At 42.8% G+C, this 14,324-nt stretch overlaps 1 protein-coding gene across 1 annotated transcript in view; it reads left to right on the top strand.

Annotated features, from left to right (window-relative positions):
- LOC308666614 (putative ATP-dependent DNA helicase HFM1) overlaps positions 1 to 13,158 on the top strand; it is a gene marked incomplete at both ends in the record, with an annotated part of 121,866 nt that extends 108,708 nt beyond the window's left edge. Inside the window, one exon of the mRNA XM_081325508.1 lies at positions 12,584 to 13,158. Within this exon, the coding sequence (XP_081181634.1) occupies positions 12,584 to 13,158 (575 nt within the window). The remainder of the gene's footprint in view (positions 1 to 12,583) is intronic.
- Between the last annotated feature and the right edge of the window lie 1,166 nt (positions 13,159 to 14,324).

Genomic DNA, 14,324 nt, shown 5'->3' with positions numbered 1-14,324 from the left:
GCATTGCAGTAATCCAACCAGAAAGTTACCAGAATTATGTAACCAATGCTATATTAACCCTGCCTGGGAAACTTTACAGTTAGAATATTAGCCTAAGGATATGAAGCCCAAGATATTTAATTGCCTGAGGCAAAGCATAAAAGGCTGCCATTTTGTTCTCCCATTCCATAGCAACAAAACAGTTCATCTGAAGGCTGTTTCAAAGATGCAGTAGCATGAAACGTAGCCTTCCAGCACCTGCCAGTTAAAGGACTACCTCAGGGTAGCATCAGGGCTGGCCTTCAGAAGAAAGAGACAAAGAGAGAGAGAGGTTCTCTTCACTGGACATCTGCACACAAAGGCTGGGTGGTGATCTGTCCAAAATCCTTTAGCAAATTCTACCTTAACGACAGATGATTTCTGACATTTCCTCCAACTTTTAAGACTTGGAGGGAGGACAGTATGGAAAGTCTAGAGCTATAGGCATGTAACTTCCTTAGTTATGACTTAGCATCATATGGCATCGTCCACGCATCATGAAACTAATATAAATCTGTCTTCAGCATGTTTATAACAATGGAATGATGGCTAGATGAGTGTAGATGACACTAGAGGTCACAAGTGATGAAATGATCTTAGACTCTTGCAATCAACAAGATTTGGGGAACCTAGCAAGCAGGAAAATGTGGGGGGAGCCTATCAATAGCCACCAATGAAGAAAGTATTGAAGAAATACCAGCTGTTTGGGAACTTCAGGCAGGTGGCTTTCCTTCCCATAGACATCCCATTTAGCTCCAAAGAATGAGAAAGCTGGATTAAATATGCCTTTAGTTGGATCCATTATAGGTCTTCTTTTGTTCTTGTCTAGGTACCAGAAGCATTGAAAAATGCTTTTCAAGTTATAGGTTATAGGTTCTCTCAGGTTAAACAATTGTGAGGCCCTTTCACTGAAATAAGATTCTCAGGGATTTTCAAATGCTATTAAGACTTGTTCCAACAACATATTTGTTTACTTCATTGACTGTAAAATTCTTATTATGTGCCTGATATCTTCTCAAGTGATGGTTTACTCTGGAGCAGGGTATCAGAGAGGAAAGGCTCAGCAAAAGAGAGAACAGCGTCCAGGACTTAGCTAGTTCAGAACTCAGCAGTAGTATATTTCCTCAGTGTCAGCTGGAGTGTAACCCAAGAGTACCTGAAGTTATAATATAAAATAAAGTATATTTACCTTGCCATTGAGGAGCATTATGGAGGTAGGTCAGAAGGGAAAAGATGGGTTTATGTTTAAGTCTGAAATTTTATTCTATCACACACACACATAGACATCCCCTGGTGTTTTTTTTCTTCTTCTTGATTTAAGACTGCCTTATTGAAATGGGCTTGAACAATAGGAGAAAGACCTGACAATTTGTCAGTCAAAACAAAACAATGGTTCTTACAGTTTGAAGAAAATAAGGATCTCAAGAGTGATATTGTAGCTAAAGGATCTACAGCATTTGCAATAGTGGCGAATATCTGTAGCTCAGGTGTAGGATGAGGGTGAAGGTTCGTGAACTGCTGGTGGGAGAGAGGGGGCTTGGGTGTGTTGGTTGACAGTCGTTGCTGTCTCTGGTTGGCTGTGCAGTTGATTTGGATTCTGAAGGGTTCGTAGGCTGGTTGTAGGCTGATGTGTCTGTTGATGGAATTGCTTTGATGAACTCATGAGCGTGGTGTGTGGTAGTGTGGCCGATGATTTTAGTGTTGCCCAATCGAACTGGTGTTGTTTGATGTCGGTGTGGATAGAGATTAAAGATTTGGGATCGTGGCATTTGACTGCCAGCCGGTGTTCGTGGATCCTGGTTTTTAACTGACGTGATGTTTGTCCCACATAGAATTGGTTGCAACAGTTGATTTTGTAGATGACATTGTTTCTTTCATCCTTCTGTATCTTGTCTTATAACATCACATGACATCACCACCACACAACCATTCAAAAAGCAAATCCGAACCCACAACGATAATGACACACAACCACAAAACAGAAACCTAACTACAGCTGCAACATCAGCCACTTTAAACCTCTCCAAACCACACAATAAGCAAACTGACACCCACTATAAAAACATGGCACCACCACAAACACGGAGCCGAACAAAAGCAGTACAACTCACCAGTTCAGGTCTAAGGCTGGCAGCTGAGACCAGCCCATCCACTCAAAACACCCCCCCACCCAATCAGAAAACAGCCCCCATTCAAAACACACCCCCACCCAATCAGAACACAGCTAACCCCCCACCCAATCAGAGCACACCTCCACCCACAGAACACACCCCCTATATATATATGGATTGCTAACAAAGAATTAAAGGTTAAAAGATTTGGCCCATATTTGGGCCGGCAAGGTGTTCAAAAAAACACTAGATATATATAAGGTAAAGGTAAAGGTTCCTCCGCACATGTCTGCTAGTCGTTTCCAACTCTAGGGGCCGGTGCTCATCTCCGTTTCAAAGCCGAAGAGCCAGCGTTTGTCCAAGGACGTCTCCGTGGTCATGTGGCCAGCATGACTAGATGCCAAAGGCGCACGGAACGCTGTTACCTTCCCACCGTAGTGGTCCCTATTTTTCTACTTGCATTTTTAGGTGCTTTCAAACTGTTAGGTTGGCAGAACCTGGGACGAGTAACAGGCGCTCACTCTGTTACGCGGCACTCAGGATTTGACCCGCCAAACTGCCAACCTTCTGATCGACAAACTCAGCGTCCTAACCCACTGAGCCACCGCATCCCATATATATATATATATATATATATATATATATATATATATATATATATATATATATATATATATATATATCTCCCCTTCATGGATTACTGCCTTGTCGTGGCGAAGGGGCTTGCGTAATTCAATGAAGCTATGAGCTATGCCGTGCAGGGCCACCCAAGACGGACAGGTCATAGCCGAGAGTTCTGACAAAACGTGATCCACTGGAGAAGGAAATGGCAACCCACTCCAGTATCTTTGCCATGAAAACCCTATGGACAGTACCAAAAGGCAAAACGATATGACGCTGGAAGATGAGCCCCTCAGGTCGGAAGGCGTCCAATATGCTACTGGGGAAGAGCAGAGGGCTAGTACTAGTAGCGCCAGAAAGAATGAAGCGACTGGGCCAAAGCCGAAAGGACGCTCAGCTGTGGATGTGTCTGGTGGTGAAAGGAAAGTCCGATGCTGTAAAGATTTTTTCTCCATAGGAACCTGGAATGTAAGATCCATGAATCAAGGAAAGCTGGACGTGGTCAAACAAGAGATGACAAGACTGAACATCGACATCTTAGGTATCAGCGAACTAAAATGGACAGGAATGGGTGAATTTAATTCAGATGACCATCAGGTATACTACTGCGGACAAGAATCCCTCAGAAGAAATGGAGTAGCCTTCATAGTCAATAAAAGAGTAGGAAAAGCAATACTGGGATACAATCCTCAAAATGACAGAATGATCTCAGTTCGAATCCAAGGCAAACCATTCAATATCACAGTAGTCCAAGTTTATGCCCCAACCACTAGTGCTGAAGAGGATGAAATTGACCGGTTCTACGAAGCCCTACAGCACCTTATAGAACTAACACCAAAAAACGATGTCCTTATCATCATGGGGGATTGGAATGCTAAAGTAGGAAGCCAAAAGATAACTGGAATAACAGGCAAGTTTGGCCTTGGAGTACAAAATGAAGCAGGGCACAGGCTGATAGAATTTTGTCAAGAGAATACGATGGTCATAGCAAACACTCTTTTCCAACAACCCAAGAGACGGCTCTACACATGGACATCACCAGACGGTCAACACAGAAATCAGATTGACTATATGCTCTGCAGCCAAAGATGGAGAAGCTCTATAAAGTCAGTAAAAACAAGACCAGGAGCTGACTGTGGCTCAGACCATGAGCTTCTCCTTGCAAAGTTTAGGCTTAAACTGAAGAAAGTAGGGAAAAGCACTAGGCCACTCAGGTATGAATTAAATCATATCCCTGTTGAATATACAGTAGAGGTGACAAATGGATTTAAGGAATTAGATCTGATAGACAGAGTGCCTGAAGAACTATGGACAGAGGTTCGCGACATTGTACAAAAGGTAGCAACCAAAACCATCCCAAAGAAAAAGAAATTCAAGAAAGCAAAATGGCTGTCTGAGGAAGCTTTGCAAATAGCTGAGGAAAGGAGGGAAGCAAAAGGCAAGGGAGAAAAACATAGATACGCCCAATTGAATGCAGAATTCCAGAGAATAGCTAGAAGAGATAAGAATGCCTTCTTAAATGAACAGTGCAAAGAAATAGAAGAAAACAATAGAATAGGGAGGACCAGAGATCTTTTCAAGAAAATTGGAGAGATGAAGGGAACGTTTAATGCAAAAATGGGCATGATAAAGGACCAAAATGGCAGGGACCTAACAGAGGCAGAAGAGATTAAGAAGAGGTGGCAAAATTACACAGAAGAACTATACAAGAATGGGCTTAACGTCCCTGATAATCACAATGAGGTGGTCACTGACCTCGAGCCAGACATTCTAGAATGTGAAGTGAAGTGGGCCTTAGAAAAGCTGAGCAACAACAAAGCTAGTGGAGGTGACAGTATTCCAGCTGAGCTATTCAAAATCTTAAAAGACAGTGCAGTAAAAGTGCTACACTCAATTTGCCAGCAAATTTGGAAAACTCAACAGTGGCCACAGGATTGGAAAAGATCAGTTTACATTCCAATTCCAAAGAAAGGCAGTGCCAAAGAATGTTCAAACTATCGCACCATTGCACTCATTTCTCATGCTAGTAAAGTCATGCTTAAAATCCTACAAGCTAGACTTCAGCAGTATGTGGATCGAGAACTACCAGAAGTACAGGCAGGATTTCGAAGAGGCAGAGGAACTAGAGATCAAATTGCCAACATACGCTGGATCATGGAGAAAGCTAGGGAGTTCCAGAAAAACATCTACTTCTGCTTCATTGACTATGCTAAAGCCTTTGATTGTGTGGATCATAACAAACTGTGGCAAGTTCTTAAAGAGATGGGAGTACCAGACCATCTTATTTGTCTCTTGAGAAATCTATATACGGGTCAAGAAGCAACAGTGAGAACTGGACACGGAACCACTGATTGGTTCAAAATTGGGAAAGGAGTCCGGCAAGGCTGTATACTGTCGCCCTGCCTATTTAACTTATATGCAGAGCACATCATGAGAAAGGCAGGGCTAGATGAATCAAAAGTTGGAATTAAGATTGCCGGAAGAAATATCAACAACCTAAGATACGCAGATGATACCACTCTAATGGCAGAAAGTGAAGAAGAACTAAAGAGCCTCTTGTTGCGGGTGAAGAAGGAGAGTGCAAAACTTGGGTTGAAACTTAACATTAAGAAAACCAAGATCATGGCATCTGGCCCTCTCAATTCCTGGCAAATAGATGGGGAAGAAATGGAAGTAGTGACATATTTTATTTTCCTGGGCTCCAAGATCACTGCAGATGGGGACTGTAGCCAAGAAATTAAAAGACGCTTGCTCCTGGGGAGGAAAGCCATGGCAAATCTAGACAGCACACTAAAAAGCAGAGACATCACCCTGTCAACAAAAGTGCGTATAGTCAAGGCTATGGTCTTCCCAGTTGCAATGTATGGCAGTGAAAGTTGGACCATAAGAAAGGCTGAGCGCCAAAGAATTGAGGCCTTTGAACTATGGTGCTGGAGAAGACTCCTGCGAGTCCCTTGGACTGCAAGGCGATCAAACCGGTCAGTCCTAGAGGAGATCAATCCTGACTGCTCTTTAGAAGGCCAGATCCTGAAGCTAAAACTCAAATACTTTGGCCACCTAATGAGAAGGAAGGACTCACTGGAGAAGAGCCTAATGCTGGGAAAGATCGAGGGCAATAGAAGAAGGGGACGACAGAGAATGAGGTGGCTGGATGGAGTCACTGAAGCAGTAGGCGTGAGCTTAAATGGACTACAGAAGATGGTAGAAGACAGGAAGGCCTGGAGGAATGTTGTCCATAGGGTCGCGATGGGTCGGACGCGACTTTGCAGCTAACAACAACAACAAATATATATATATATATATATATATATATATATATATATATATATATATATATATATATATATATATATCCTTTTTCACATATTTAAAATTAAAGATACATAAATAAATGGGAACCTGGAAACCAAACCATCCCCTGCATCATCTATTTATAAGAACTGCATTTTGTGAGATCACCCACAACAGGCTTTTAAAATGCCAAATGCACTCGCCAACCTAAAAAGCTGCTGTAAGTGGTTCTTAGTCTCTGTCTTGAAGAATTCTTCAATATAAGAACCAAGAATCAACTACAGCAGCTTTTTTAGGTTGATGAATGCTTTCACAATTTTGGAAGCATGTTTATTTATTTATTTATTTATTTATTTATTTATTTATTTATTTATTTATTTATTTATTTATTTATTTGACTTATATACCGCCCTATTCCCATAGGACTCAGGGCAGTTTACAGGGCAATTAAAACCATACAATGCAAAAGTTAAAATAAATTTAAAACAATTAATTAAATTTAAAGCCCAAAAGTTAAAAATTAAAACTTTAAGACCCAGTTAAAAACCCCTCAGTCTAGGCCAGACAGCTCAAAGAGCCAAGTTTTTAGGTCCCGGTGAAATGAGCAGAGGTCGGAGGCAGTCCTGAGTTCCATAGGAAGTTGGTTCCAAAGGGCAGGCGCACCCACAGAGAAGGCCCTCCCTCTGGGAGTCACCCGCCGGCAATCCTTCACCGGCGGTACCCTAAGAAGGCCCTCCCTGTGGAAGCGCACAGGACGATGGGGAGTTGATGCCGGCAGCAGGTGTTCCCTCAGATAATCCGGCCCCAAGCCATTTAGGGCTTTATAGGTCATCACCAGCACCATGTTGTCGATGATCTGTCAAAATGCAGTTCTTAGAAATATTACTGTTTCTTGGTTTTATTATTCTTTTTTTAAAATGTAAAATAGAAGTGGGGAAGGAACAGATTTGGTACAAATGAGTGGTATAAAACAGATCAGGGAAATAACAGATAAGGGGCATGCACTTATAAGCAGTGAATGCCATCTGCCACAGGGAGACTCACTCTGGAATTAATACTTAGAGCCAACATGATTTTCCCAAAGAAACGGAATCTCTTGACCTTTTGCACAGTATTAGTATTTTGCCTTGATACTTACAGATTTAATGTCCTTTTTGGACTAGAGATAAAAAAAAACACCACTGTATCAGACCAAAAAGAATTTTTCCAAGGTTTGGGCTAATGGAGTTTTAAATGATAGTAATGATTTATTTTTTATTTATTAAAAAAATGTATATGGCTGCCAAACTCACACTGATTCCAGGCAGCTTAGAGAAATAAACCCCCAATACAAAACACAATAAATCCCCATGATGTTATTGTGTAGTGCAGTGTGCTGATGACTGATCATCGTACTGTTTGTATACGTTTTAATGGTTTTTATTACAGTTTATTTCATGAGTAGGAATCACACATAATTTATGAAAGGGTAGTGTATTTTTTTTAATTTTATTTCCAATTTTTTATTTCCAATTTCCAATTTGTTTATTTCCCATGTTTCTAGCCCACCCAATTCCCAAAGAACTGTGAGCAGCAGGCAGGATAGTAGTAATACAGTATTCTCAGAGGATGAACAATTAATGGGAAAAGACCTAAATTCTAGTTATTTGTCAAACTGAAACTTCATGAATGACTAATACCTAATCAATTTGGCAGCATATGTAAAGCAGCTTCTGAATCTTATTCTGCTGGCTGATTCGTCCAGGAAGATGTGAGACGATTAGTCTATGAGGATCATGTACCTCCCTTTCTGAAAATTAATGTTCCTGTTTGAAAGTAGCTCATTAAAGCATAGAAAATGTGAATTTAAGTGTGAAGGACAGTACAGAAATATTCTCCACACATCCTGTGCCTGAGCCTTTGAGATTAGAAAATTAAAATAGTGAAAGATGTCGGTTGTGTGGTAACACAGATTCTGTGTTTTATCTTATTTTTAATGTCAGACCTGTCAGAAATTATTTAGACCAATGCAGACAAGGGAGGATTCAGTTTATAGATATCAGGAACTTGTGAGTGGATAGAGTAGAAATAAGAAACTATTAAGATAGAAGTATCTGATGGAGATAATATTAATGCCATTTGAGCATGTACCTCTTTGGAACATATAGATATGGACAAATCTGAATTGGTCTTATTCTTTTTTAATTGATGCAGCTCCCTCTAATTGATAAAGGTTTACTCTAAAGCAGGGCTTTTCAACCAGTGGTACGGGTACCATCTGTGGTACATTGGCACCTGGCAGGGGGTATGCGACCATTCTAGAAAAGTGGTAGCGGGGGAGGGGAATGAGCTGAACTGGTGGCAGCACCGCACAAGCCAGAGAGAGAGAGAGAGAGAGAGAGAGAGAGAGAGAGAGAGAGAGAGAGAGAGAGAGAGGGCTGGAGCTGCAGGGCTGTCAGGGCTGAGCGAAAGCACCAGGATCAGCGCTTCTTCGGGGCTGTCAGGGCTCAGCGGAAGCACCAGGATCAGTGCCAGGCTCCAGCTGGAGCTCAATGCTGATCCTGGCACTTCTGAGCCTAGAAGAAGTGCCGATCAGCTGGAATGTTGCAGCATCTCCAGGGTCTTGTGATTTACATTCAGATGCTTGGCAACTGATTCATATTTATGCCGGTCACAGTGTCCCAGGGCCATGTGAAGTGACCAAAACCTGCTACAACCCCCCAGCAGACGGGGGGAATAAAAACCAAACATCCCCCACCCCACCCCCACTGACAATCCTCAACAGAAATGCTCACAACAATGAAAACCTCGGACAGAAGGAAGAGCGCCGCCAGGCAGGCAAGTGTCTTGCTTGGCTGTGGTTTGGGGGGCACTTTTTTCAGTGCCATTGTAACTTAGAACAGTCACTAAGCGAACTGTTGTAAGTCAAGGACTACCTGTACTTCATCACTTTTTTCCCTTTTGGGGGAGGGGTGTGTGATCATGTTTTCGACACCTTGTTAGGTGACTGTTGGTATTTGGATGTTGCCATATCCTAAAAGTGGTACAATGGGTGAAAAGGTTGAAAAACCCTGCTCTAAAGGACCTTAAAGATCCATAGGCACCCTAATTGCTTATTTCATAAGCTAGTCAAACAACAACCAAATAAACCAAATTCAGGATACCAGCTCAGGGGCTTATAGGAAAATTGGCAAGCAAAGATATGCTGGAGATTTAGTCCAGAACTTGAGGAACAGAGATATTAATAAGGATCTGTAAGACATTATAATATCCAGATTGAAACACTATTCTATTTAGGTCAGGACTTCCCAACTTTGACAACTTTATGATGTGTAGACTTCAACTTCATGGCTGGGGAATTCTGGGAGTTGTAGTCCATACATCTTAAAATTGCCGAAGTTGGAAAATGTTGATTTAGGTGCTTGAAGGCATGCTACTCACCAATATAGGACTCAAAACACTTTTGCCGAAGTTGGAAAATGTTGATTTAGGTGCTTGAAGGCATGCTACTCACCAATATAGGACTCAAAACACTTTTGCAGCCTTGACAATAATATCCCTACTTTAAGAATTATTATTATTATTAATTTTATTTGTATACCGCCCTTCTCCCGAAGGACTCAGGGCGGTGAACAGGGCAATACATACTAAAATACAAGAATACAAAAATTAAAAAGAGATTAAACAAAAAGCCCAATATAACAATACATTAAAATACATAAAACGATAATAAAAGCAAAACCCATCACCCATCAGGCCAGGCCGGCTTGTTCAAACAAGTAGGTCTTCAGATCGCATCGGAAGGAGCAAAGGTCGGGCGCCGTCCGGAGCTCAACCGGTAAACGGTTCCACAAATCCGGCGCGCCCACAGAGAAGGACCTCCCCCTGGGGACCACCAGACGACATTCTCTGACCGAATTGTCCAGTGTTACATAACTGTTGGATAGCAGATGATTTTGCTAAGAATCCAGAGCTATGTCCTAACGGCTAGCCCCTCACCATTAGTCTCATTACTCTTTATTATCTTCCAGCTCCTGCTTTTGCTCTGAAGCAGACATATCTCACCTGAAATGTTCACAATTGCATGCAATCACATACATATCTGATATTTCTTTCATGCAATTTGATGTGTTATGTTCAGGAGTCATTCATCCAGGCATGGTCCAAACCCTGCTTAATTTCAGGAACTGTTACATGCTTTATAATGGAGTCCAGTGAATCATAAATCATCCCACTTCACTCTTGTGATTCCACAGTCATAAGACAGTCCTTGAAAACAGCTTCATTCAATGTTCTAAAGTTGACTTCTTTATACTTTCTCTTGAATCTCAGCAATAAAGCACCACAAAGCCCTTTAACATCTAACACAGACATGTCAAACACAAGGCCCGGGGGCCGGATCCGGCCCGCGAAGTGGTTTCATGTGGCCCGCGAAGCCATCCTGGAAACAGTGAGGGAACGGCCCCCACTGCCTTGGCCCTGGCCCAGAGACCGTCCTTCTGCCAGAGACCCTCAGATCTGTCCCACTCCTGCTCGGGCCCCCATAGGCACCCTTGATGCGAATGACGTAGAGCTGGCCACGCCCACCCAGTAGGCCATATGCACTTTAGCCACACCCACTCAGTAGGCCATGCCCACCCTGGCCATACCCACCCGGCCCCTTGAGGGCAACCGCAATGCTGATGCAGCCCTCAATGAAATTGAGTTTGACACCCCTGATCTAACAGATAAACAAGCCCTATTGGCTTTCTACAAAGCAAAATCAAACCATACTAGAGTATTAATCTTGCCATATGCAGTTCTTAGCAGCTTGAAGTCTTCAGCCATGGAAACGTACTAACTCCAGACCAGTCATGATCTCTCAGCCCAACACAAGGTTATTTTTATGAGAGGAATGCTAAGGCAGGAACCCTAGAAAAAAAAGGTGGGATATAAGTCTAACAAATACGTAAATAAAGTTTGAAATGGTTGCTGCTCGTTTAATTAAATTAACCCGTTTCCACAGAAGTGCATTTACATTAACAGAGTAATAGAATACCCAACAGGGGTCCCCAACCCGGTACCGGACTGTGGCGTGTTGACTGCCAAGCCGTGGGACTAACTGGTGAGCCCCTTCCACTCGCAGTAGCGCTGTTGTGCAACCACTAGCGGCCCCATTTGCACATGCGTGGGTGCGCTAGCACTGCCACCATCACACGGACACCAGCGGCCCGTTTATGCAATGGCCATGGGTGCGTGCAGCCTGCTTGTGCATGCACACACCCATTTGCACCACTGCCATGTGCACGCCCATTTGCGCATGTGGTGCAGGCCCCGTGTGCACACATTTCCCTGCTCCTCCTGGGCCGCCAAGCCGGAAAGGTTGGGGAGCTCGCCTTACAATATTCCCTATGTTAATGTGTCTGGGGGCAACTTTAAAAACTTAAAAATGAACGATCAATTCTATGTTTACATATCTAGTACATCTTACTTTCAAAAAAAATGGGTACATTTTGATTGAATAGAGAGATGCAGCAGCTTTGAGATGATCTATGGAAATGAACAGTGCATTTCCATAAATGCTCCGAAGCTCCCATAAGAAGCAGACTCAGTTTTATAAAGTCATGTGGACTAGAGCTTTTAGTATTCATAATAACAAGCAACAACACTTGAAAGATGTTGATGCTGTTATGGGGAAGGCTATACTTTATGCTATAATTTCGCTAGAAGCTGAGAATTTTATTTTCTACCTTTTTCCACAGAATTGGCATGGTCCAAAGGAGGAAGTGGTAAAGTGGTTTGTCATTTCAAAGAAACTGAATCACTAAATAGGAACATGGAACATTTAACTGACCACTTCTACATTCAGTTTGGGCTAGAAAAGCAATAATGGATGAAACATAATTCCAAATGTAATAAATACCAAGACCAAAATTTGTACATGCTTATCATTATCATATTGAAATGTTATCATCTCCTTTGAGCAAGAAATATTTAAAAAGTGTTATCTGTAAAAAAAATTGTACATAAAAATTTAGGAACAGAATTTGTAAGGAAACCACGCAGATGAGAAAGGTAGTTGGATTAATACCACCATTTGTAACATGATATTTTCATTTATTCAGCTGATTGTGCATTCTTTTTTGGGAGTCCACTTTGTCTGAAGAAAGAAAATTCAAAACTTATTCTTTGTAAGTTTTGCTGAGAGTTTTACTTTTTCAGATCAATGATTGTGCATCATGTATCGTTAAAATTACAAAATGTTTTAATGAAATGTGTTCACATTTACCACGCGAGAAAGACTTAACTTATGCTAGTTGCTGCATGATGTGATCCAGCACACGAGATAGCGTATATATCTGTCACTTAAAGTTTTACTGAATATCCTATTTATTGATATGAAGAACCAGAGATTAACTTTTAAATAGACATCAGTGGAAGTCTAATTTGTTCAGTTGGCAGCAATACATTTTTTTGTGTGTTAACTCTTTGCATATTAGGTCAGGGGTCCTCAACCTTGGCAACTTTAAGACTTGTGGACTTCAACTCCCATAATTCCTCACCCCTGCTCTATACCATTCCAGACAAATGGCATGTGTTCGAGCAGCGGGAACAGCAGCCAGGAGAGTCTGCCGCCGAGTTCATAGCCACTCTACGACAGGCATCCCGGCTTTGCAACTTTGCAGATCTTGAAGAAAGACTGAGACACCGATTGGTTTGGGGGTTGAGGAACCGAGATCTCCAGCAGAAGTTATTTGCAAAAGAGACTCTCACATTCCAAGACACCCTGAAGGAGGTGATGGCTGAAGAAGCCACTGGAGGAGCCGTCAAGGCCTTATGGCCCTCCAAGAACACTCCCAGCCCAGAAACCGTCCTCGAGGACACCAAAAGAACAGAAGACCCTAACATGGACCTTGATGTCAATCGGCTTCAGAAGCAACCAGAGAGGAACCAGCGGCCATTTGAGAAGGCAGTTTCTTTCACTCGATGTGCAGGCTGTGGAGGCCGACATAGATGCTCGGAGTGCAGGTTCCACACAGCATCATGCCGGGCATGTGGCAAGACCACATTGCCACCAACTGCAGAGGTCGCCAGTGGGACATACCGCGAGAAGAAGTATTCAGGAAAGGTACCAGGGCCCCGGGGCAACACAGAGTAGGCTTTTGCTCCAGCCGGAGGAGCGTGTTCAGAACTGGTGCTCATCGCCCCCTTAAAGAGAAGCTTAGGCTAAAGGTCAATGATGGAGAGACAACATCAAAGACAAACTACAACAGTATCAAACAACAATGGTTGAGGCCGTCAGAAGAGCCTTGGTGGAGCAGTGGGCTAATGCCTCCTTAAGTAACACCAGCTGCCTGCAATTAGTTCAGGTTCGAGTCCCACCAGGCTCAAGGTTGACTCAGCCTTCCATCCTTCCGAGGTAGGTAAAATGAGGACCCAGATTGTTGGGGGCAATAAGCTGACTTTGTAATAATGCCGCTTGGGCCCCCCGAAAGCCCTAATAAGCAGGCATATACATAGAATGAAGGCTATTGTTAAGCACATTGATTTGTGCTTTAGATTGTAAGCCGCCCTGAGTCTTCGGAGAAGGGTGGGATATAAATGGGATTAAAACAAAAACAAAAAAACAAGGTTCAGGGAATTCCATGCAACACAGAACTGGACAGAATCAGCCCTATCTATAGTTTCCCAAGGAACTTTTAATCACATCTGCAGTCGCAACAGCAAACAAGTTAAACTCAGGCCATCTAACCTGTTGCTGACGGACTTCCAAAACTCCTGCGTCTCCAATTAAAGGGGAAGCTACGCTCAATGTGCAGTTCAAGGGCTTTGAGGGTCCATTGGACGTCGTGGTTGTTGAGGACCACCCCACAAGCCTCATCGGCCTTGACTGGCATTCACAGAACACAAGTGGCAGACGTGTTGGCAGTTTGCCAGGAATTTGCAGATGTGTTCAGCCTGAACTTAGGGAAGTACAAGGGACCTCTACCTTGATCCTTCCGTAACCCCAATACGGATCAAGCCTCATAGAGTGCCTTTCACCCTCAAACCCAAAATTGATGCAGAGCTGGATAAGCTGGTGCAACAAGGGGCGTTGCATCCAGTAGATAGTGGGGTGTGGGAAACCCCCATCGTCACTACTTAAGGCCAACAGTAAGGTGCTCATATGTGCAGATTATAAGTGCACTATTAACAGAGCACTTCAACAAGATGCTTATCCGGTGCCTGTAGTCAGCCACATTTTGGCATCACTACAGGGAGGTCGTGTATTCGTCAAATTAGATTTGGCACAAGCCTACCAGTAACTGCCTGTGGATGATCCCA

Source organism: Vipera berus, assembly GCF_964194415.1.
Source record: "Vipera berus genome assembly, chromosome: 3".
Lineage (NCBI taxonomy): Eukaryota > Metazoa > Chordata > Lepidosauria > Squamata > Viperidae > Vipera > Vipera berus.
The sequence above is the reverse complement of the archived record's forward strand: the minus strand, read 5'-3'. Positions and strand labels throughout refer to the sequence as shown.